The sequence below is a fragment of the Ictidomys tridecemlineatus genome, chromosome 7 (assembly GCF_052094955.1).
Source record: "Ictidomys tridecemlineatus isolate mIctTri1 chromosome 7, mIctTri1.hap1, whole genome shotgun sequence".
Classification (NCBI taxonomy): domain Eukaryota; kingdom Metazoa; phylum Chordata; class Mammalia; order Rodentia; family Sciuridae; genus Ictidomys; species Ictidomys tridecemlineatus.
The window spans coordinates 58,989,816-59,013,753 of NC_135483.1; the positions used below are offsets into that span (position 1 = coordinate 58,989,816).

Consider the following 23,938-nt stretch of genomic DNA (forward strand, 5'->3'; position numbering starts at 1 on the left):
ATTATATTGTTGTTATTATTATTTTCAAGACCAATGTCAAGAAGTTTTCCCCCTATGTTTTATTCTAGCAGTTTTAGGGTGTTGGATCTTACAATTCGGTCTTTAATCCATTTTGAGTTGTTTTGTGTGCATGGTGTAAGACAAGGGTTCTTGCATGTGGATATCTAGTTGTCACAGCACCATTTACTGAAAAAGTTACCCTTTTCCCATTGTGTTTTCTTGATAACCTTGTCAAAAATTAGTTGACTTAATATGCTTGGATTTTTATGCCTTTCTAATCAGTTCAATTGGTCTATGTGTCTGTTTTTATGATAGAACTGATTATTACTACAGTCTTAACATAATTTGAAATCAGGAAGTGTGATGCCTCCAACTTTTTTTTTTCTCAAGATTATTTGACTATCCAGGGTCTTTTGTGGTTCTCTACAAATTTTATAATTTTTTCCATTTCTATGTAAAATAGCATTGGAATTTGATGCAGATCACATTGACTATATAGATTGCTTTGAGTAGCATGGACATTCAAATATTAATTTTTCAATTCATAACAGATATCTTTTCATTCTCTTTGTTTTTTGATATCTTTAATCAATGTTTTATAGTTTTCAGTGTATAGATCTTTCACTTCTTAAATTTATTTCTGAGAAATTCATTCTTTTAATTTTATTGTAAATAGGATTTTTGTTATATTTCCAAATGGATCATTACTGGTATAAAGAAATGCAGTTGATTTTTGTATATTGATTTTCTGTTCTGTTAACTTCACTGAATTCATTTAGTAGTTATAGCAGTTTTTGTTGTTTTCTTCTCTCTCTCTCTCTCTCTCTCTCTCTCTCTCTCTCTCTCTCACTTTGGTTGTGTTTTCGTTGTTTCTACCTATAGGATCTTACCATCTACAGACAGGAATAATTTTACTTCTGCCTTTCTGATTTGGATGCCTGTTTTTTCTTGTCTGATTGCCTTGTTAGTATTTCCAGTACTATCTTGGACAGATAGGAGGAGAACAAGCATCCTTGCCTTGAACCAGATATTAGAGGAAAAACAGTTTCCCCCTATTGATTATGCAACTGTACATCAATATTATGCTAACTCTAGGCTTTTCATAGCTGGCCTTTATTATGTTGAGGAAGTTCCTTCTATCCCTTTTTTGTTGAGTTTTTATCAGGAAAGGATATTGAACTTTGTCAAATGCTCTGTACCTATTGGGATGATTATGGTTTTTTTTTTATTTTATTGGTTCTTTTTAGTTATACATGACAGTAGAAACCATCCTGATATGATTATACAACCATGAAATATATCTTATTCTAATTCAGCTAATGTGCTGCATCACAATGATTGACTTAGAATGTTAGATCAACCTTACGTTTTAGGGATAAATCCAATGGGTCATGTTGTGTAATTCTTTTGATGTGACAATGAATTGTTTGCTTATTTCTTTTAATAATTCAATTTCATGCTCTCTCCATTTTGTTTAACTCTCTTCTCCATGTGTTCAGATGTATCAGTCCATTCTGTCAGTTCCATTCATCTTCATAAAAACTTTCCCAGAACCTTTTAACTTTCTCCAATCTGGACTGTGCCAATGCCTGGTGCTTAACTACCATCCTAGAACTTCCCTTTACTATCAGCACCGGGAATTATTCTCATTTCTCTCCTGTTTGGATGAGTTATTTCATAAAGATTTGCTCCATAATTTTCATGAAACATATCTTCTATTAGCTTCTTGAGAAAGGATACATGGGAAATGAATTTTTTTGAGAATTCACGTATCTGAAAATGTCCTTAGTTTAATTCAAATGTTTAATTTTCCTACTTGTTATAATGTTTTGGTGAGGTACAAAATTTTTAATTTATTTTTTTCTTAAGAAATCTGAAGACAATTTTCTTTCACATTCCAGAAATACATATTCCGATTAAAAAATCATGGCCGATACTTCGTACGTGGTCTGTTTTTTTCTCTATAAGAAGGTTGTAGAGTCTACCCTTTTCCCAAGTGTCCTGCAATTCAGCAGTAGCCATTTCTGTGGATCTGTTTTGTTTCATTTTGTTGGATACTCATTGAGTTTTTCAATCTGAAAATTTATGTCTGAGAAAATATTTTAAAACTGTTGGCCTAAATTTTTTCCTAAATCTCCAGTTATTTGGATGTTGGACCACCAAGACTACAACTTATCATTTTCCTATATTGTCTATATTTTCTCTCCCATTTTCCATCTCTTCTTGCTCTCTTTTCTGGGAAACTGCCTCAATTTTATTTTCCAAACCATACTGAATTTCACGTTTCTGTTATCTTAATTTTTATTTCCAAGGGCTCTTTTTTGTTCTTGGATGTTCTTCTTAAAAACTTTTTTTATTATTATTATTATTTCCGTATCTTTCATGGATGAAGTATCTTCTCTTATTCCTCTGGGGATATTTATGAGAGTTTATTTTACTTTTCTTGACATTTGCTTTTGTCTGATCTCTGCTTCCTGCAAGTGGCTTTTCTCACTTGATTTCTACATTTCTGGGAAGAGTCTTTCCTTAGACTCTTAGTAATGCCTTTTATGGTTTATATTTCAGAGTGGGGCACTTTTAGCTTGGTTGATGAATAAGGAGTTGCTGACCATGGTTTTTACTGTAGGTGATTATTTTGAGTGGCAGACCCCCAGGTATAAGTACCTCAGATCTTTCTATTTAGAGTGGTCAGAATTTTTAGTGAAGTTGGTTAGGCACTCGCAGGCAGTGTTCTAGGAACCCTGCTGGGGAAAAGGTAATGGTGGAGGGTGTGGAGGTAGCTGTCCAGTGTTCAGTGTGGGAATGTCTTTCTACCTGCCTGTTGCCAATATCATATTCCCTTTCCACAACACACTCCAAAGCTTCTCCTTCATTGTAGCCTGCTTGCTGTATTACCTATGAGGAGGAGGAGGAGAGTGGATCTAACTGCTTCTCATACTGATTTGTACCCAATTCTTTCTTTTTTTAGTTTTACTTTTACTGTCACTTACAGAAGTACCTGATACCACCTAATCAAGAGACATGGTAGGGGCAGGGAGGGGTGGAAAATACTAAGTTGTTTTTCAGTTTTTCTCACTGTCAGTTTGGGAGTCAACTTTCTCAGATCTGCTAAGTTGGTTACTAATGGTCTGGCTGATTTTTTTGTTTGGTTTTTAAATTTGTCACTATTTTCATATTGCCTTCCCTGTTTGTCCTTAATGACTTATGCTTTAAAAAGAAAATCCCTTTACTGGTGCTTTGGTGGGGTTCTAGAGAAAGCAAAAATAAATGCTTGTGTTCAGTCCTTAACTTACATTCTTCTGTGTACTCACGATAACCTAAATTCCTTAATGGCAGAAATTCTGTCTGCCTGTTGACTGTTTCATTTGGCATCCCTAATACATGGCACATACTAGATGCTTAATAAATATTTCCTGAGTGACTAATCATTGGCTGACAGACCAACTAACTTGATTGGATACCCAAAAAACTTCTGAACACCCAAAGGCTACAAAGTTTGAAAAATGACAGCGTCGTTCATCCATCTACAAAGAGGAACTTCTGAAAGATAGATGTAACATTCCCTTAAAGATACGTTCATTCTGCTGTGTATCCTTTCGGAATTGTTTACAATTTTTTCTGAATGTTTTGATTGGGAAAAATAACAGTGTTTAGCTACTTATAACTAAAATACAGTGTGTGGCAGCTTTTATCTTATTTTCTTTTAAATTTTTTCTTTTGTTCTTTTTAGTTATACATGACACTAGAATGTATTTTGACACAGCATACATACCTGGAGTACAGCTTCCCATTTTGGTCCTTGTACATGATGTAGATAGAGTTACATTGATTGTGTATTCATATATGAACACAGGAAATTTATGTCTTTCCCATTTCCATCCCTCCTCTTTTCCCCTGAGTCAGTCCAATCTGGTGAACCTCCCTCCCCACTCCCCACCTCTTGTGAGTCAGCACGTGGTGTGGTAGCTTTTAAAAACTATTGGTCGTTAGCTTTTTATTCCACTTTCCTGTGTAACTCAAAGTTTACATTGAATACAATGATTTCCAGTCTGTTTCAATTTCTTAATTTTCTAGGAGTTTGGTTATTCCCTGTTGTCAGGATGATAAATTCCTAGCACAGTTCCAATGACTTACTTGTTCCTTAAAAGTATGTTCATTATGTTTTTGGATGTGAGAATGAATGATGATAATTCTCCAGGCAGTTCAGAGTTTTAGAGTTTGCAGTGTGGGGGGAGGGGGGGAGAACAAAACAATGTGAAGAAAGAAAAAAATGGAAGCAAAGGAAATTCAGAGAAATCATTTTTCTTTCACATATCAGAGCCATGTTTCATCAAGTAACCTAGTCTGCATATATTAATTAACTTAAGCAGCATTTACTGAGCACCTACTGTGTTTCCTGAGTTGTGTTTAACCCTGAACTCACCATGCCCTATCTGGGCATTCATTCCCCCACTCATTTGATTGAACTGACTTGACATTCAGTTTTCTGTTGCTATTTTACCATCCATGAGAGCTTTACCATAGCAGTAAACACTCATTCTCATGTCATTTTGATAAGGGGGACTAAGCTTACATCTATCTTATAATTAGCCAGCTTATGGATTATAAATTGAAAGGATAAGTAATTGATAACAAAATCACACACACACACAAAAAAAAGTCAAAGCCAAAATTAGAGCTAATGTGAATCTCCAGTACATCTATTTTAATCTAGTATGTACCCTTGACTATAATAGATGTTAATAATGCTACATATTTAAGGAAAAGAATAACTTGAAATAATGATAGACATAAAATCCAAGAATATTGAAGGAGGAATAGGAAATCGGGCTTGTCATATGCTGCTTCAGAAAGATGCTAATGTGAAATGTCCCAAGTTTTTTTTTTCTTTTTTTGGTGGGGGGTGAGAAGGGTTGAACCCAGGGATACTTGGGTTCAACCCACTGAGCCATATCCCCAGCCCCCCTTTTTTATTGATATTTTATTTAAAGACAGGGTCTTGCAGAATTGATTAGGGCCTCACTAAATTGCTGAGGCTGCCTTTAAACAGCCTTTTTTTTTAAAAAAAAATATTTTTTTGTTTAAGGTGAACACAATATCTTTATTTTTATTTTTATGTGGTGCTGAGGATCAAACCCAGTGCCTTGCACATGCCAGGCCAGCACACTACCACTTGAGCCACATCCCCAGCCCCTTTGAACAGCCTTAAGATCCTCCTGCCTCAGCCTTTGGAGCTGCTGGGATTACAGGTGTGTGCCACTGTGCTTGGATTTTTTCTTTTTTCTTTTTTTCTTTTTCATGTATAGGTGATTCTTAAATTGGTAATGGGCATGATTTGGGGAAATCTAAATTTTAACTGAGAGGTTTAGTTTCTCCCCTTTAATAGTCTTCATAATTAGTCATGATTGAATCTGTTTTGGGGAGAGTTAGGTTATCCATATTTGTTTTTATTTTTATATGTGTCAGATACCTTTCCTCACAAACAAGATAGGGAGATCAGTGATGGCTTTGTCTATTTATAATGTAGAAAATCTGTAGATCTAAAAACATTCTCTTTGTCCCTTAGAATTTCTAAGTCAAAGGCATTCATTCTTTGAAAAAGGCCTCGGATTCTTGAGCAGTTCTCTGATAATTGTCATGAATAACTTCTCCCTTGTCCTGTTCTGTTTTGGTCCCGTCCCTCCCTCACTTCTCTTAGCCCTCTGCATCCACTCTGGCTGGAGGGGGAGGACTGTCCTCTTAGGCAAGGACAGGAAGGAAAGTGAAGAGCCATCCCAGGAGGCCAAGCTAATGGGGGCTTTGCGGATCTTTCAGCAGGGCTTGTCAATGAGAATCATGCAGCAGAGGGCTGCTCCACCAGCACTCTGACCTCTTAGTAAACTATTTGTTTTTCCTTGTATTGATTAAAAAAACAAGCCTCCGAACAGTAACTCCCCATCAACCAGGGCGTTGTTTTCAAGAATCTTACACATTTAAAATACTATAACTCATTAAAGCCCAGACCCCTGTCTTTCTTGTACTCTGCAACCCAGTTAAACCAGATCACTGGTGATATTAAAACAGAATCCCTGAAAGGAGCAGCAGAGGCTTCCAGACTTAGATTTTTTTTTTTTTAAACAACTTGAACCACAAATGTAAATAATCAGATAATACTCAAAATACAAAACCACCTCAAGTAAGTGTTTTTGTTAATTATGAGTGTCTGAAATATGTTTCATCTTAGTGACATGTCGGTACTGGAAAGGTATGCTTTCTCTCTTTAAGTATTTGAACAAACCAAAGCTATTGTTTTTCTTAGTATGTAATGGCCAGTCTACCTTTTTGTCCATGTGCCACACAGCATAGTAAAATAAAATTCAAAGCCCCAAGGCAACTTGATTGCTGCAAGGATGAATCTAGCTAAACTTTACAGTGGAGAGAAACGCCTAGGTTGTATACATTGATGTGACTGAATAAAAAAACAGTAGAATAATGGTGCTTCTGGTTGTGTTTCCAATAGCAATGTGATTGCAGGGCACTGGATTAAGTTACCAGTCCTTTGAATTGTGACCTTCTGTCTAGAACAGCTTTAAAGGTTACCTCCTCCCAACCCCATTTGGGAGGCAGAGGGAGAAAAACTTACTACTGCTTGAACGGAGAAAAAAATTCTATAGGTTGCTAGATTGGGGGATACCCCCACATCCTGGCAATTTCTAATAATTAATAGAGTTTCTTGATTCTGAAGACTTAAACTCTATCTCCAAATGCATCTGGAAACTTGGAGTGCAGTTTAATTATAATTATTTCCTCAGTGAACAAATCACGTGTTTACCGTAGAGTAGTGTTTACTGTATGTAGTAAGATCAAAGTGTATCCCACTGGATACCTCAAGTCAAGAAAGGCAGAAGGGAAGTAACTGATATCAACTGTGAAGCACATTATTTGTATCATTGCTCGGTGTAAACTCAGAACTTCAGGCTCTCCTTTGAGTATAAAGAATAGGTTTGGGATATTTATTATCCCTACTTTAGGAATATAATTCACCTTTTCCTATAAATGATGAGTAAAAAACCATGAACACTGATTTGATAATTTCAGTTTAAGGATTCCTCACATTTTTTTCCCTACTGACCCTTTAATGTACATTTATTTTTGAATCTGTAAACTGACAATGTGTTTATAAGTAATCAGATATTTAATAGTGATTATGTCTATTCCACATTAATATATATATATAAGCTTGATATATATCAATATAGAGATATATTATTTTGATGTATATCTACCTTTCCATCTATCTATATTTGACATATCTCATTTCAATAGATCACACACATACACTTTTCTGGACTTTCTTTCTTGGATTTTCCTTGCTCCAAAATCATGATACAACCAGGGGTCATTAATGTCCCAGTGCTCCATCTACTGTTTACAAGTGACCTTGATGGTGCTAGAAAATGAGGCAGATTCCAGAACAAACAATTTAGTTGGGGAAATAAACATCCATATTTTTAAAAGCAGATCATACAAACATGAAATGCCTATCACAGTGCCTGGCACATAGTAATCACTTAATAAATGCACTTAATAAATGCCTTTCCTTCCTCCATGAACTATTCTTTTTTTCTGAAGAATTTAAAAACTGTGAACTCAGCTGTCATGAAACCTGGAAAACACAAAGCGAATTTCCAGATCCTCTTACATGCTCTGGGAGGTGCTGACAAGATTGGTTTTGCCCATGGCTTGGAGGAAAAAAAAAAATCGAAGAGAAGACAACCTGGGTTTTCTAGGTTGCTTCATGTCAACAGAAATCCCTTTTTACAGTTCAAGAAGGCAAAATTGCTTATTGCTGAGATTAAACATATGCTTCCAAGACCAATTATTTACATATTTTTGACAGAGAAAGAAAAACTAACTCTGTTTGCCATTTTGGAGAATCAGATGATTTTTAAATAGAAAACCTGTTGTGTCATATTTTTCTTAAAGTACTTATATCATCTCATGCCCTTTTCTGAAAAACCTGCCACTGCCCTGTCATCATTATTAGTTTCAAGAAGTGCTACTCAAAGTTTCTATTAAGAATAATAATTTTTTAAAAAAACATCCTAGAGGCCGTCATTACTACATAGGATAACAAGTTCTCCACCCTACATAAATAAATGGTTATGATTCATATGTAATAACCAATGTACTTATTAGGAGGTCAGGAAATAGGTTCTATTTTCATTTTGTGCTGTATAAAGACCATAATATTTATGAAAATAACTTTCCATAGTACAGTTAATAGTTAGTAATTGCCTCCTTAAATTTACTGTTAAAAGCTATTCATGTTGGAGTTTGAATGGAAAGCATTTAGCAAAATACAGGTAGACATTTAGTTTGGTGGATTTAATATCATTCTTAAAATAAATAGAGGATGTTTTACTTGGTTGCGTTTCAACAGAAGCGTACCCTGAGCAGGATCCTCATTGTAGTACTCATGCCAGTCAGGAAAGCACAGGTCATGAAAATGGCCATTCCAAATGGCAGCAAGTATCCAGATCTCAGCCATCCAGGACAGTTCCAAAGGTTCCACAGAGAAGCCACAAATGTAGTGCCATCACATGGACCACAAGCAAAAGAAAGTTATCGGGTAGCAGACCGACTAAAAGTACGGGATTATGGAACACTTTATTTTCTGTTCTACTTTGAGCTGTTTGAATTGCAAAATCGTGTCTTTCCAGATATTAATTCTAATAATGTAAAAGGAATAATGACTAAGACTTTGCTTTTGGAGAAAAAGCATCTGTCTAGAAGTTCTAATTATACTTTGCAGCTAGCTGTATCAATACTCTTGAAAAAAATAATCATCTCCTCTAAGAATTTTAGGAGCAGAGGAATTTAGTAAACAGTTGAACCATAGCATTCATGCTTAATCCTAAAATTATTTCATGATAAACACAAGTAGAAGAAAAATATATCTTCACTGAAAACTTCACAACCATTCACCAATGTTATTGTCCTTCCTGGAATGGAAAATGGAAAGAGCCACTTTGGATTTTACCCTTTGTTTTCTCAGTGTATTTGTTATGTTTAATTTGATGAGTCAGCTTGTTCACTCAAGTAGTTTTGAGATTGCTCTGATGAGTGCACTATGTCTGCCCTTTTAAAAAAAAATTAAAGACATTTATTTTTGTGATCATGCCTTCATTTAGAACTCTATGTTAATCTAAAAGTACTGAAAACTTCTATCAAAATTGCAGACTTCCATATAACCACTCAGGTATTCAGGCAACAGCTGGTTCTGTCAGATAAAACCTGCTAGAAGGTACAAATATGAAAAATCTTTGTATCTCATTGAGCGTACTTGAACATTTCACTGTAGCTGAATATTTCCAGAGTTTTCCCTTTTCCAGATAAAATCATATGAATATTTTTGTTTTATTGGGGGAAAGGCATATAGGAAATTTTTAATGCTCTCATTTATGTATTTACATGTTGAGATTTCTGTAGCAAATATCAGATAGTAATGCTTTCTACTATTACCTAGTTTTACTAATAGCAAATTTTCTAAGTTCTCTTTTAATCTGTATGAATGTGTTTAGGGAACAGTTTGGACCTTCAGAGTATATAGTTATATAATTATAGTTAGTGAAAATTTCAAAATAGGAAGCTAAGGTGTTCACTTAAAACTGGATCTTACTAAGTCTTAAATTTGGGTTATTTATCATAGAACAACTTATTTTTCTGGTTCAGGTTGTATGTAATAGTAATTATTGTATATTTGATATGTAGTAGTAGTTACCAGACTAAATTTATGAGTAAACACAAATTGTTTTTAATCCATCTGATTTGCTTTAGGAAAAAGAACTATTAGAAAGTGGTCAATATGCACATACATATTACTTTAAGCCAGTGACTAAGCTCTTTGTCACAGAATTATGAATCATGAGCTATATCATGTCAATTAGTGGTCACATTAAATTCATCATGCTTTTTATAATTTTCTTCATAATTACATGCATCATTTCTTTAATGGCATTTTGTTTGGTTATATAAATAAAAAATGAATTTCAATATAAAAGCACATGTAATATGATAAATTTGTAATGTAGACAAGTAATTTGCATGCAAAGGTGGCATACTTTACATGATATTTCTCCTCTTTGGAATTCATGTAGTTTATGTATTCTGGATTTGCCAGTATAATCTTTCATGAATCAGAAAACAGTGTTATATCCTTGTATATCTAAAATAATTTTTAGATTACAGGAAGCATGTGTATAATAGCTGAATGCAGGCTTCAAACAGGGTTTAATCCTCCAAGCAGCACCTCAAATTTTATATTATATGGAGCTTAGTAATAAATCAGATTGCAGTCATTGTGTGGGTGTTTGATATCATAGATTGAATTAATGTAGCACTACATTATATCTGACAATACTAGAAACCTCCATTACAGACTCTGTTTTGTTTTCTGCATAAATACTGTGGTATATTGAATAACTGATACTTCTAGTCCTGTAGGTGGTAACATAATTCTATTTCTGCTGTGCATAGGAACAGATCCAATAGCAATCAACTGTTTTTTGATCTGCTTCCCAAATATGGTAGATGCCTAGCCCATGATTCCTTGCCGCTACTACACAAAATAAAATCCTAGGTGAGTTTGCAGTTTAAGCTGTCTCTTAGGTTTGACAAAGTGTTCCTTTCTGAGGAATTTAGACTGGCATCCTTGGGGAGGGGGATGGAGAGGATTAAAGTCTGTATTGAATTTTGGTCATTATAAACTTTTCATTTTGTTTTGTTTGCATTGAAATGGTGCTTTCAGGTACAAATTAGCAAAGTAAAAGTAAGACTGTGACTATCTGCTTTATGAGTTGATGATCATTTAAAAAGTTACTATGATTTTTTAAAATGCTTTTCATACCAATGTGAGAGCCTAAAAAAAAAAGGAGACTTTGATTTTTAATAAAAATTCCAAATACAGAATAGTATTATTTGTAGTGACAAAACGGTTTTAAGAAATATACAATGGGGATAAAAATTTCATTTTAGAGTGCAAATTAATTATGATGAGTAACTAGTATCAGAATAAACATTTGTATTTGAATTATGGTATAGGGCTAGCAAATTAAAATATCATTAGTTCACATAAGTGATGCCTTCTTCAAATATTTAGGATCAACATAATGATTAAGTCATTGATCTTATAAATGAAGTCATTTATCTCCATAAAGCATGATATCTTAACTGAAGCTTAACTCTCTAAGGTAAATCTTACAGCTCATCATGCATAGATTCTGAGTTGGTTTTTCTTTTTTTCTTAAAGAATGGACTGTAAAGAAAGTTATAAGTGAAAAGAACCTTTTCTCAAAAATAATTTAAAAATATGAACACTGAAATACTGTCTGGTTCTTATCCAAAGAATTGCTCATTGAAGACTTGCCATCCTAGAAATCCTTGCAGAATCATGAGTCAGGCTTTCATTGTTAAAGTGATAATAGCTTACACGTTTGCTTTTTCTCTCCCCACTTAGTGGAATCAGCCATTCCACTTTTTATCTTTGCCAAACCTGTTAGTAGGTAGGCACATGAGGGAGGGAAAAATCTGAAAAGTATCGATTCTCCAAGTTTCAGGGCCTGAAAAAAAAAAAAAGTTTTGGAAAAGTGTAAAAGATAACCTGTAAACTAACTACTCCCCAAAGATCTTAATTGGGAGCTACTGCGGCAGGAGATGTGCGTGTGTTGACAGTGTCTCACACAAGTTATTCTCACACAGCTGTTTATCCAGATAGCGTGGGGCGCGTTCATTTACATAATAATTTTTTTTAAAGCAGTTAGGTTGAGTCAGACAGAGCAGTGCTCCTTTCAATTGTTGCGTTTAAACCAATAAGGTTAGGACAAGAGAATAGCTGTGGTTTGCGTTGCAAAAAAAAAGAGAGAGAGAGAGAGAGAGAGAGAGGAGAGAGAGAGAGAGGAAAGAGAGAGAGAGAGAGCCCCGAGGCTTCATGGGCAGACCTACAGGGCTGCGCAAACAAATCGAAGGATGAGATTCTGCTGTTTCTTTGTCTAGAGTTCTCAGATGCTATCTGCGGCTGCAGTTCGGTGGGGAAAGAGCGCAGGGCGCAAAGCTGTTACCCAACCGAACGGTGGGAGCTGATGGCTCCGAGTTTGGGGCGAGGTAGAAACTCTCCAGTGCCACTTCCGACTGTAAGCCTTCCTGTTGCCGTCCACTGTGGCGGGGTTCTTCCTGGGGCCAGCGATTTCGCTCAGTCGCTCGGCAGCCCGAGCCTGCAGCAGCGCCCGGGCGCCTTCCCCCGCAGCCGGGCTCTCCCCGGCACCCGCGCTCCGCTTCCACGAGCGCCGCGGCTCCGCTGAGAGTGCCGCGGAGCCCTCGCGCGTCCCTCCCCGGAGCCCAACTATGTCAGGAATGGAGGCTTGCTAAACCAGAAAACGCGGAGGAGTACTTTAAACGGGTGGATGCGGCAGATGTAAGCGCTGTAAGTACAAGCTGACCGTTTGAAAAATTGTTAGTGACTGACAACAGCTGTCCTGTGGGCAAAGTCCGAGACAACAGGAGCGCTTTGACTGTTTGGATTTTGTTTTAAAAGAAAAAAAAAAATGGCATGTGGAAAATGATGACACTTTTTGTACCTAATACTTTATGAGCCACAGGGTTCCATCGTAAAAGTAGGATTCTTAAGCCCCCAAATTATCTGAGCGGTTAGGATCATTAAGAGGTAATTACAAATTAATTGCTAACAACGACTTGTGCTATCTCTGGAAATCAGTAGGCAAGGCCACAGTCTCCTAAGCAGATTACTTGGAATCTCTTTTCTGAATTGCTGCACAAACCTCAAATATTGCGCGATGTTGAGTTACACATCCATCCACCACAACACATAGATGACTTTCCCTGGGCAGTTTAAGTTGATATGAAAAAATGAGAGGTTTAACATTTGAATGGACAACAGATAACAATTGATATTTGCTGTTTAAAGAATCCTTTTTGCTTCAATAAACAAATTTCCCAAACCTTACATTGAACAGGCTCATCTTCAAAAGGTGATTACAATAAACATTTGCCCAATTAATGTATTTCTCATAGAATGGCACTTTATATGACTTGAATGGACCTTGGAGTTGAAAATTCAGATTCTTAAGACTTTTTACTTATCATTTAAAATGTTTGCCAGTCAAAATCAGTATATGAAGTGCTAATGACTCATGGGCTTATATTTCTTTGGGGGAGTTTTTTTTTTTTAATACATTTAAAGTACAGCATTCGCAAGAATTCAGTAAATTCAGAGCTGTCATTGAATTTAGACAAGCATTTTTGTTTCATTTCTTAAAATAGTAAGGGGTACAAAAAGTTGATACTTAAGTATATAGCGTAGTTTTATAGGTTTGGGGGTTGTTTTTATAATGTCTTTCAGGGTAGGTTTTATTTTATGCTTGTTTGAGTTTTTACCCTCCTGCTTGGGATTTGAGGACATGCATCCATGAATAGTCATGCTTTTGTATGATCAAACATTTGATATTTGATTTTCTTGATACTTGAATTCGCCTAAGGCCCAAATTGTTCACTAAGTGAGCAGGCAACCATAGATTTTCAATCTTTGAAAATTCTTCCCGGTGACAGACATAGAAGCCTAATTGAGCCACTGGCCACTTTTAGAGTGCCAAATGGAAGTCAACTGCTATGTGAGTTTCACAGACATGATAAATGATTTTCTCAAAAGAAACTTTCCATTCGAATGGGGAAATTTTTTTTTTTTTTAAAAAAAGAATACACTGGAAAGAAAAACATGCAGTGAGAATAAAGTCACTTTTATTTAATCAGTTATCCAAAGTATTTTGCTCAATATTTTACATAATTGCTATTTTTTTAAATAATACTCTAAAACTATAGGTAGAATACTATGATTTGAATACTTATTTGGTTTTAGTTTCATAAGGACTCTAATTTTCTTTAAACGAGATTTTGCAAAAAGTAATATAGGATATTTAAATAGAGTAATCAGTAATCAGTAAAGCATTAAGGCATTTACTTTATGGAGTTTTCGATTAAGAAGAAAATATAATGTTGACGTCTTTAACATTATATTTTATGTCTCTCCTTACAGCTTCATTTCAGTTTTAGGGTTAGATTTTTCTTTAAAATATTGAGATTTTTATTACAACACTAACACCACAGTTGGAGATATTGATTGAGGAGAAATTTTAGCAGGAATATATTCTGTTTAAAAATCAGATTTATGGCTAAGGTACTTTTCTAAATATCTCTATAACATACATTCTGATTAGAAAATTGCCATTGTCTTTCAAATTTGGGAGTACTCAGGTTGATCTGTGGTTGGACAAAACTAGCTCGCCTGCCAATTCTATTTATTTAGATAAGTTCAGTACTTTCACTTTGAAAATTTCTTTTCAGTTTGAAAAAAAAAAGTTTTATAGTCATTTTATAAAAATTGCTTCTAGCAAGCAAAAAAAAAAAAAAAACCCTATGGAAAACCCATAATTTGGACAAGTACCTACATTTTATTTGCTGTGTGATGCTGAGATTTAGAATCCCTTTCCATTTACAGTTTACTTTTCACAGAACATTATTAACTTTTTGGCTTCATACATGATCTTCTGTCAGATGCTTTTGATTTGTAATTTAGCAAAGTATAATAAACAGTGCAAAAGTCATGAATTTTGCTCTGCATCCTGAGCTCTGTGGTAGGGAAAATGTGATAAAATGTGTACCTTAAGTCTTGTTTGATGATCTCTCAAAGCAAGTTTGCCTTCTGGAAATAATTTCTGGGGCTGAAGAGCATGGTATTAACAGATTTAATGTGGCTCTTCAATGGATTGGAGAAGTACTATGTGAGGTTTAACAAAATGAGAGAGACAAATTGAACATCAACAAAAGTTACATCTGTGAAGAATTATAAATTTAATTAGAAAAAAGGCAAACTTAAAAGACCTCATTAACTAATCAGAAGTCAAAGTTACTAGTTGAGGATCTTTGAATTTAAATTCTAAGGAGTTCTATCTTGGTATTTTCACAGCTCTGTGAGTGTGCTACTATGTGTATTCTATACGAAGAGTTTTTAAAAGCATTAAAGTGAAATGACTTCATTGTAATGTAAGATGGCCATTTATAATGGAATGGGAAATATTTCTAAACTCATAGAAGCATTTGAATTAAAAATACCAGGTTAGGAGATGACAAGAAATATTAAGTTTATGAGTGTAAAGCAGAAAATGTGAGCTTACTGAATGCTTACCAGCACTTCTGTGGAAATGTTTTTTCTCTTTTGAACAAAAATATCCCTAGTTAATTATTTTTGAAACACATTATGGTTTGAGACCTTTAAAATACAGAAATCTCCTTAGACATTGTTAAACATGAGAGAAAATCAACACCAATCAGAAATAGGTGTTCTTTTTAGATAAGTCATTATAAGAGTATGTTTCCTTACTGAACTGTAATCTTGTACTACACATAAAAAACTAAAAGCATGTGAAGTGTAGCATTTTGTAAACTGTAACTAATTTTGCTCACATCTGTGTCTAATTGTTGTCTGCATTCGCATTCTTGAGAGTAGATTTATTTTTCCTGGACCACGATGTGGATTCAGCTGACCAGCCTAAGTGAGGATTAGTTGTTTTAAAGTTATTTTGATTAAAGAGTCATTTTTAAATACAGTAACACACAACACATGGTTTAAATAATCCTTGAGACACAAAAGAATATATCTGAAGTATACTTAATGAAATGAAGATCATGGCTGTGGACTTTCAAAAATTGTAATGTATGAAAGTACAGTAGAGACTGGGTTGCACCAGCATAAAAGAAATGTGTTGTGAAATGCATTTTTTTTTCAATGAGGAAATGTGTTAGAACAATTCTTGAAATTGTTTTTATTAGCAACAGTTTTGACTTTTAAATTTAGATATGATAGGTTAAACTTCAAATATAAGCAAACTTTCAAAGTACACAGTGAAAACTAAAATTATATTTCCAAGACTATGCTTTCTAGCTAATGTTAAAATGCAAATGGATTTTAACATTTAACAGAAAGTGTGCTTTACATACTCTCACATAATTAAGCCAAGAGAGTTCTTAAACTAAGTTAGTTCTCACCTATAATTTATTCCAGGTGTATTAAAGTGGGGGGGGGGAGAGAAAAAGGGAATTTATCCTTGAGGTATATTGTTCCAGTTTCTGAAAGAAACCATTTAATCTTGTGTGAGAACATTAATTTTAACAAAAATTGCAGAAATCTGTCATCATAGAAAGGCACATCTGCAGGCATTAAGATGCCATTTCTACTTAACACTCAAGCATCTTTTAACAATTGTTTTTTGTCTTGCATGTATTCTAGAAATCATACCTAGAAATTTCACATAACTCCATACCAAGACATTTAGACCTTAAGATGCTGTATTCTTGCCAGCAAGATAGTGTCTTAATTTCATAAATCATAATTTTAAAAAATAACAGGACTCAACAGGAGATGTTTGGTTGGATAACTTTAATGTCATTTGAGATGCTTCAGTTCTCATCTTTGTTCTGTGTCCCTAATTGATGTCAGTTCAGGTTGAATGAAAATGCACATCAAAGATTTGGAATTCTGAGCCATTTAAACATTATGCAGAATGCTCTTTCCTGCCTGCCTAGTTGTTAGGCTGAGCTTGGAAGCCAGCAGCAGCCTAGCTCACCTGAGCTTTGTCACCTGCTGGCAGTTAGAGCTGCCTCTGGCAGTAGGGCAGTGACTATTAAAACCAGCACAGTAGTGAAGTTAGTTGTTCAGTGAAGTCCCCAAATACAGATTTATCTAGAAACAAAAGAGACTAAGGAACTGGCTTAACTGGGACGTTAAATTGATTATTCGACTGGTCTTTTTTTAGTCTAAAAGACAGAAAATTAGCCATCCCCACCCCTTACCAAAAAAAAAAAAAAAAAAAAAAAATCTGACCACTTTGGTATGTTGTAGGGCAGAGCTGCATAAGCACTCATTGACTTTTAATTTGGAATGAGTAAACAAGCACATTGTTCAGTGCTGTGACTTTGGGTATGAAAACTTGCTTTTGCCATTTACCCTTAATCCTTTTGCCTGAAAGGTGCCCAGGAGCTGTTTTAGTAAACGTTAAATAACAAATAGTAAATGTGGGAGCAAATCATGGAGATAAGGATAAGATATTGTCAGGAGTCAAAGGGGTGGGCGGGAGCTGTGTTTCAGTTGGTGATAACAGAGGTTGAAAGAGGTTCTGAGGATGCTGGGGGATTATTGCTTGAACTGCTGCTGCTGAACGCACTCATTTTGTTAATAGCTATTTTTTTTTTCCAAGCACCTTTTCCAAGCTGCCTGGGCAAGGCTGCTTTGCATGTTGATTGGGGGAGGGGTAATCCCGTTTGCAGCTGTCATAGGCCAGTGATGAATCACTATCCCGTCATTTGGCTGCCTTCCCCCCCTGACAAGGGGAGGAGGAGGATAGACCTGCAGGAGGAAACAACAGTTGAGACCTCAACTTAAAGACAATATGCCTTTCACTGCAGCAGTATCCTCTTTTTTCTCTTTTGGTTAAAAGAGAGCATTGTCGGTCTCTGCCATGTGCTCTGTATAATTAAGAGCTGACACTGAAGCTCAGTAACAACAGCTTCTAATTTTTTACCCCTGACCACAGGTGCAAACATCTCAAACCAGTTCAGATGTTGCTGTTTCCTCAAGTTGCAGGTAAGGATATTGTTGATATTTGACATTTTTGTAGATTACCTTTCTGTGACCCAGACCTATTTTTGTCTAGTATTTCTTAATTATTTCTATTAATAGCAACAGCCTCAGTTGGCAATTACTTAACAATTTATGTGTGTGTGCTTGTTTAAAAAAAAAATGCCTAAGTGTGTGGGACAGGAATAGGAGCCTTGGTTTAAAAATGATTATGGGATATTTTCTGGTGTTAGGAAAACTGAACATGAAGTGGGAATAGGGAGAGAAAAACTGCACTTGAAACCATTTCCAGTTTGATTTCAAGACCTGAGGAAGTAAAGATCTATTTCAAAAGTAAAATGGCTCAAGTTAAAGATGTTTGAAAAACTGATATCGACAGTCACTTTAAGTGCAGCCTCTCAATTAAAATAACTATACCTTTTATTGATCTGTTGAGGATGAAGAGCTTCATATATAGAACATTAAACCTCCCCCCCTTACTTATTTATTTTTTAGAAAAGCACATAAAGTTTAAAATGAAGGGAATGTGAGCCTCAGACGTATAAAACGTAGCTGTCAGAAAACAGTATATGAATGTGTTTTGAGTGACTGTAAGTAAGTCCTCTCTTCTCTTCATTAATGAAAGTATTAATTATAAATCTAGCTCTGAAATTGACTTTTGGACCTCTTCAGAATAAGTACATGCTGAGTCTGAGACTTTTCAGAAGGGACTGGCTTGTTTTCATATAGTAAAAAGTGCAGCATTATAGGCAGAATTGTAGCATTGAAGTAGAATTGTCCTTATTTCCCTCAATGACAGCTGAGGTATTCCGAGTGCTAATGCTCATAGGGACTCACTGTATGTTGGCCTTATCCTTTTTCAATTGGGCACGCTGTATGTAATCCACAAAGCAAACAAGTGAGCCGACATCATAATGTTTTAATGCTGCATTTGTTTCAAGGGAAACAGAGGAACAATTAAGTAGTTTGCCAGAGTAAACACATGCATCAGGACTATCTCATTCCCTGTCACTAGACTATAGGTTTCAAGTGTTTTATTTGGTTTGGAGACCCATTAAATTACAATTGGGTGGTAAATTATAAGGAAGTACCTAGTGCTAATTTATTAGATGAAACAGATTGAATAGAAAAGTGATTTTTTTTTTCTATTACACTTGTTTACATAGTTTCCTTTCTGTTTTAGGGGAAAAAATGCCTTTGGGGATTTTTTTTAAATATAAAAAGAAAACCATGACTACATTTTTTAAAAATGAAAATAGATGTCACTGTGTAGCATTAGACCTTATGACTTGATACATTATGTAAAGTACCGAAGAGGAATTTTTAAGAACTCTTTGTGAATGTTGGGCTGGATAGGTAGAGTAAGTGGCATGCTTTAATAGTGCAGGTAGTGAAAATGACTGAAGTAAAAATGCAGAATGAACTATTTTCAGTCTAAGAAAAGAGATACAATGGGACTTTTGTGTGAGTGGGTTTCAAAGAAGGTGTCAAGTCGTTAGCGCATTAAATAGCAGTGTTATGAATTTGGTACATCTGTCAAATGGAAGGCTTCTTGTCTTTAGGTCTATGGAAATGCAGGATCTAACCAGCCCGCATAGCCGTCTGAGTGGTAGTAGTGAATCCCCCAGTGGCCCCAAACTCGATAACTCTCATATAAATAGTAATTCCATGACTCCCAATGGCACCGAAGGTGAGTGTCTGCCTTCTCACTGTTTGCTTTGCACCTTGTTTCTTCCTCAGTATACGCTTCATTATTAGGTGGTTGTGATTTCAGTTGTCAAATCTGTTATACTGCTGTTCTATTTTCCCTTTAGGTAATTTGACTTATGAATCAGTATTCCTCATTAGTTAGCTGCTGGATGTAACTAGTTACTGTTATATTACAGACTGGTTTTATTTTACATAGATGCATATATATGCACACACATCTTATACATATGTGTATGCATGACACTTTGAACCTGGGAGTTTATTTTTATCTCCTTGTCGATCATGTCTATAGCACACTATCAATTTTCTTTGTTTTACTCTATGAGCAATGAAAAATTGGAATCATTTCCTTTATTTTACTTTCCATTTTGTTATTAAATACAATCAAATTTACTTAACTGTAAAATTGGACTGGATTGTTTCTAAAGGTCAATAAAATAATTGGCATGCCTAGTGTTCTTGTGGCTTTGGCAATTAAAATATAAATAAGTAAAAAAGAAATACTTAATTTGTTTACCAAATATGCAGGGTTATTTGGAAAATTACATAAAATTTATTTACTTTTTAAAAGTTTAAGTAGTGTAAGCAGTGCTTTTAAAATTATTTTTGCATAAATAACACAGGAGTGAGTTTTATATGAACAGAAACACCTTTTTAATTCATATATTCCTGAATCTAAATATACAAGGTTATATGTATGTATCAATACCTGTTCTGTGCATTTAGGTGCTATGCATGTTTTTGTAATTTCAGCACATAGAAGGATGTGTTACATATTACACCATATTTATTTCTATTTTAGCTTATTAAAAATTACTTCTTCACAGATATTTTTTGCATTATTTATTTTTTACTAAGCCTCAGAATGTTGATGAACTTAGAAAATAAGTTTCACTAGAAGTTCAATGAATTATCCATATTACAATTCCATCCATAGACAAACCCTTAACCACCAATTCCAAACTACTATGGTGATCTTTTTTTCATATAGTTTTGAAAATAAACAAAAGTAAATGCTATAAAATTATTGCTAATATTTATTAGTGAAACTTTGTGAGATCTATAAAGCTATGACATTTGTAAAAGATAAATTATAGAATCAGTTATTTCTGACATAAGATGTCTTGATTTGTGTATCAACAGTAATTGTTTTCATATATAACTGTTCTGTGTTTTTCTTGAAGAGTATGTATATTTATTTCCAGTGCTTATAGAAACTGGTTGTTGTCAAAAGTAGAAACTTTGCTGATCTAGTAAAAAAATTTAATCTCTGAATAAAGTGTCTTTTTATCTGAAACTTCTTTCCATTTCAGTAGTCAAAGAGAAAAAAGTACTTATAGGAAAGTAATTCTAGTGTATAACAAGTAGATTTCATAGAGCGAGTGCGAGTAAGCAGCCCTCTTTCCACACCTTCTGGGATTTGGCTGCAGGTGGAAGCAGGCCTGCAGGACTACAGACTGGCTGTGGATATAGTCACACAGTCCACTGCAGGTCCCTGCTCTGACACCCACTCCAGGGCCAGCATGCTGGGTAGCCACAGAAGGGCCAAGGGTGCAAGCCTTTAACAGTCACTCCATCACTGTAAAGGGTAGATAAGACAACAGCTTAAAGTAACTTAAATCTAAGGAAGACTTAGCAGTTGAACCATTTTGCCGAATAGAATATGCCAAAGAGTAATCATTAAACACTGATAGCTAATTATTTGTATATGAAACAGTGAAATGGAAGTAAGAAGTGTTCATTTTCTCAACATGTTATTGGCAAGTCATCTACAAATAAGAAACACCCTGTATTGAAGCAGAGTACGTGTTTGGGGATGGCTTTGTGTGAATGAGGTGTGGTGTGACTAGTGCTAATATATTTCTGAATATTTATATTTCAGAGCTTGATATCACATTCATATTCAGGGATGCTGTGTTTTGTGAGATTTTTGCATAACCAAAATAAGGTTGAAAGAATACAATATTTTAGGTACTTGTAGGATCTCTGAACCATTTGGTCTGGGAAATAATCAGAAATTATTTGTTTTCTTTAAAAAAATATTCTATATCTTCTAAATGCATTTTTTAGACCTGATTTAAAAAAAATACATGATATTTCATCTCTGTCCTGTTTTCAGGCCTTCTTCATAGGCATAATTTGCAAGGGTTGGAAAGTGAAGTTAGAAGTATCAGTATGAATTATTCAAAGCACAAAAAGAATTTTTGGCAATCCTCTGAAATGTTTAGCTTTATTTCACCAGGCACTGTGAAAGTATGGACCCCAAACTTTCTTCATGGTCCGTGCTACAAAGCTATTTAGATCTGAACAATATCATAAAGTTCTAGGTTGCTGTGAAGATGTGAAGTCATTCATTGTGCTACTTACATGTTCCATTATGTACTTGTTTCATTCCTTTCCACCACCGCTAGAGGAGTTAAGCTTAAAATTAGTTAATTCATTAACATCTGGCAAGCTTCCCTGGAATATATGATCATTATAGATTTTCCTATTCCTTAAGATCTTATTTAGTTAGAAAACAGCAGTGCTTACCAATGCCTTAGAGGAATGAAAAAAAATGAAGAAGAAATTCATTAAAATTTAAGTCTTGAAAATATCACCTCCCCTAAGTTACACACACACACACACACACACACACACACACACACACACACTCTCTCTCTCTCTCTCTCTCTCTCTCTCTCTCTCTCTCTCTCTCTCTCTCTCTCTCTGATTTGGATTTAAGTGAATTTTCTGCAGCCCAATTTAAAATAGTCTCAGCTCAATTGAAATTAATTAGGTCAACAAAACTCCATTTACTTTACCCAGTTGCTGGGGTTGCCTGTGTCTGTGTAGGGTTGTCTTCTCTCAGTCATTTTTTTCACTTCCTGCCACCACTTGTCCCTATAATGAGGCAAAGAAAACAAGAAAATCTCCTGAATCAAAAAACCATAACTTCATCTAAAGAACAAACAAGAAGGGAACGGAATGGAGAGGCAGAGAATATTGAGTTTCTTCTTAACGTCTGCTGCCAAATTATCATAAGACTCAGTGTTTGTAGGTTCTGTCCTCACAGGCTAGTGCCTACTTTCAAGGTTCATCTAAGGGATAAAGATGGAAAGGCACTGAGTTAAAGCCTCATATACTGAGCTTTTTAATTTCCTAGAGTAAATGTTCTTCAGTTATAATAGTTTGAATGTTTTAAAACTTTCAGCTCTTCTCATTTTGATATTTCAACCTCTCTGAATCATGATTGTTGCAGTTAACTGTTGGTGTTACCCAGCTTATACATCTTTGAAACATAAAGTACAAGTAGCTAGATAAAAATAGTAAAAGAGTAACATAAATGATTGCTTGACCTGCATTGAGAAAAAAGCATCATTAGGAGTGATAGGTTTTTCCAAATGAACTAATGAACATTTTCAATACTATTAAACAAAACAACCCAGAAGACACTAATGAATGGTTGTGAAAACAGTTAATTGTGATCTTTCTTTTAACTCTTTTCTCTAGTGTTTTGGGCACTTTGTCTTAATAGACATTTCTTATTAGATCGTTAAAGCATAATTTTTAAGAAAATAGGCTTTCAGCAGTGATGCTTCTTTTGATAAATATCAAAGTGTGGAATGTGAGGGAGGAGTATCTTCCAGCCTTTATTGGGGAAGGCTTTGTGTTGATATTTGGGTTAAATGTGAGAAGTAGTTGGAAACCTTTCCTTTAGAAGGACTCAGAGCCTAGCCGTAAAAGGATTTTTATTTGCCTACCTAATTAGGCCCTTGTTTGCAAAGCGGGGATTCTTTCCATCTTTGTTTTCTCTGGTTGTCTTAAATCCATGAGAGCCTGGGATTGGTCAGTTCCTGTATTGCTACTCAGAGTGTTTATTTTGGGTTGTTTTGGGGGTAGAGAATGGGGAAGGATAAAAAAGAGGTGTGAGTAAAGCTAAGAGTTCCCAAACTGGGAGCTTTCTCTATTGTAAATTCAGATTAAAAAGCAAGAAGCTTAAACCAGTCTTGATAATTTTGTCTTGAAGTGACACAAAACCAGATGCAATCGGAATTTTCACTGTAAATAGAATTTCAGGAATTCTGATGGCAATTCAAATAGTAATTTTGAATTGATATATCAGATTTCCAAGGTGATAACAGATTATAATCTTGAATTAGGTGACTAAATTATCCGAGTTTAAAATTTATTCAATGGTATTTTGCATATTTTCAAATGATAATTTAATTCAATAATACATTTATATTATCAGAATATTTTAAATTATCATCTCATTTCTGCAAAGCTGAGAACACTAGCAAATTATCTGAATTTGTTTTTTTCTCCTGGTAGTTTGATTTAGTAAGATATAATTCTATGCAGTGAGAGTATCTTTAAGAAATCTTTTCTTACAGGAAATATCTAAACTGGAGTGGATGTATATAAAATTATGGTTTGAGGCTGCATTTTATAGGCTATGTTTATCTATCTGGTCAAATATTCTGAAGTCAATAGAAACATGGTAATCTAATTTTATTATTGTTTACATTCTGCACAAAATTTAATTTCTGGAAGACTAAGGGG

The 23,938-nt window shown here is 34.8% G+C and overlaps 1 protein-coding gene across 9 annotated transcripts in view; it reads left to right on the plus strand.

Annotated features, from left to right (window-relative positions):
* Window positions 1-23,938, plus strand: part of Eya1 (EYA transcriptional coactivator and phosphatase 1) — a 312,871-nt gene that overhangs the window by 149,941 nt on the left and 138,992 nt on the right. For 5 of the 9 annotated variants that reach the window (XM_078017035.1, XM_040293957.2, XM_005335818.5 and 2 more), the window contains exons 3-4: window positions 17,640-17,689; window positions 19,246-19,373. The exons of 1 other annotated variant lie outside the window; for it this stretch is intronic. In XM_078017035.1, coding sequence (XP_077873161.1) covers window positions 17,640-17,689; window positions 19,246-19,373 — 178 coding nt within the window. Of the gene's footprint in view, window positions 1-12,150; window positions 12,461-17,380; window positions 17,690-19,245; window positions 19,374-23,938 lie in introns of those variants that run through there. 3 more of the 9 variants (XM_005335817.5, XM_021733629.3, XM_005335821.5) reach the window with 3 other exon arrangements.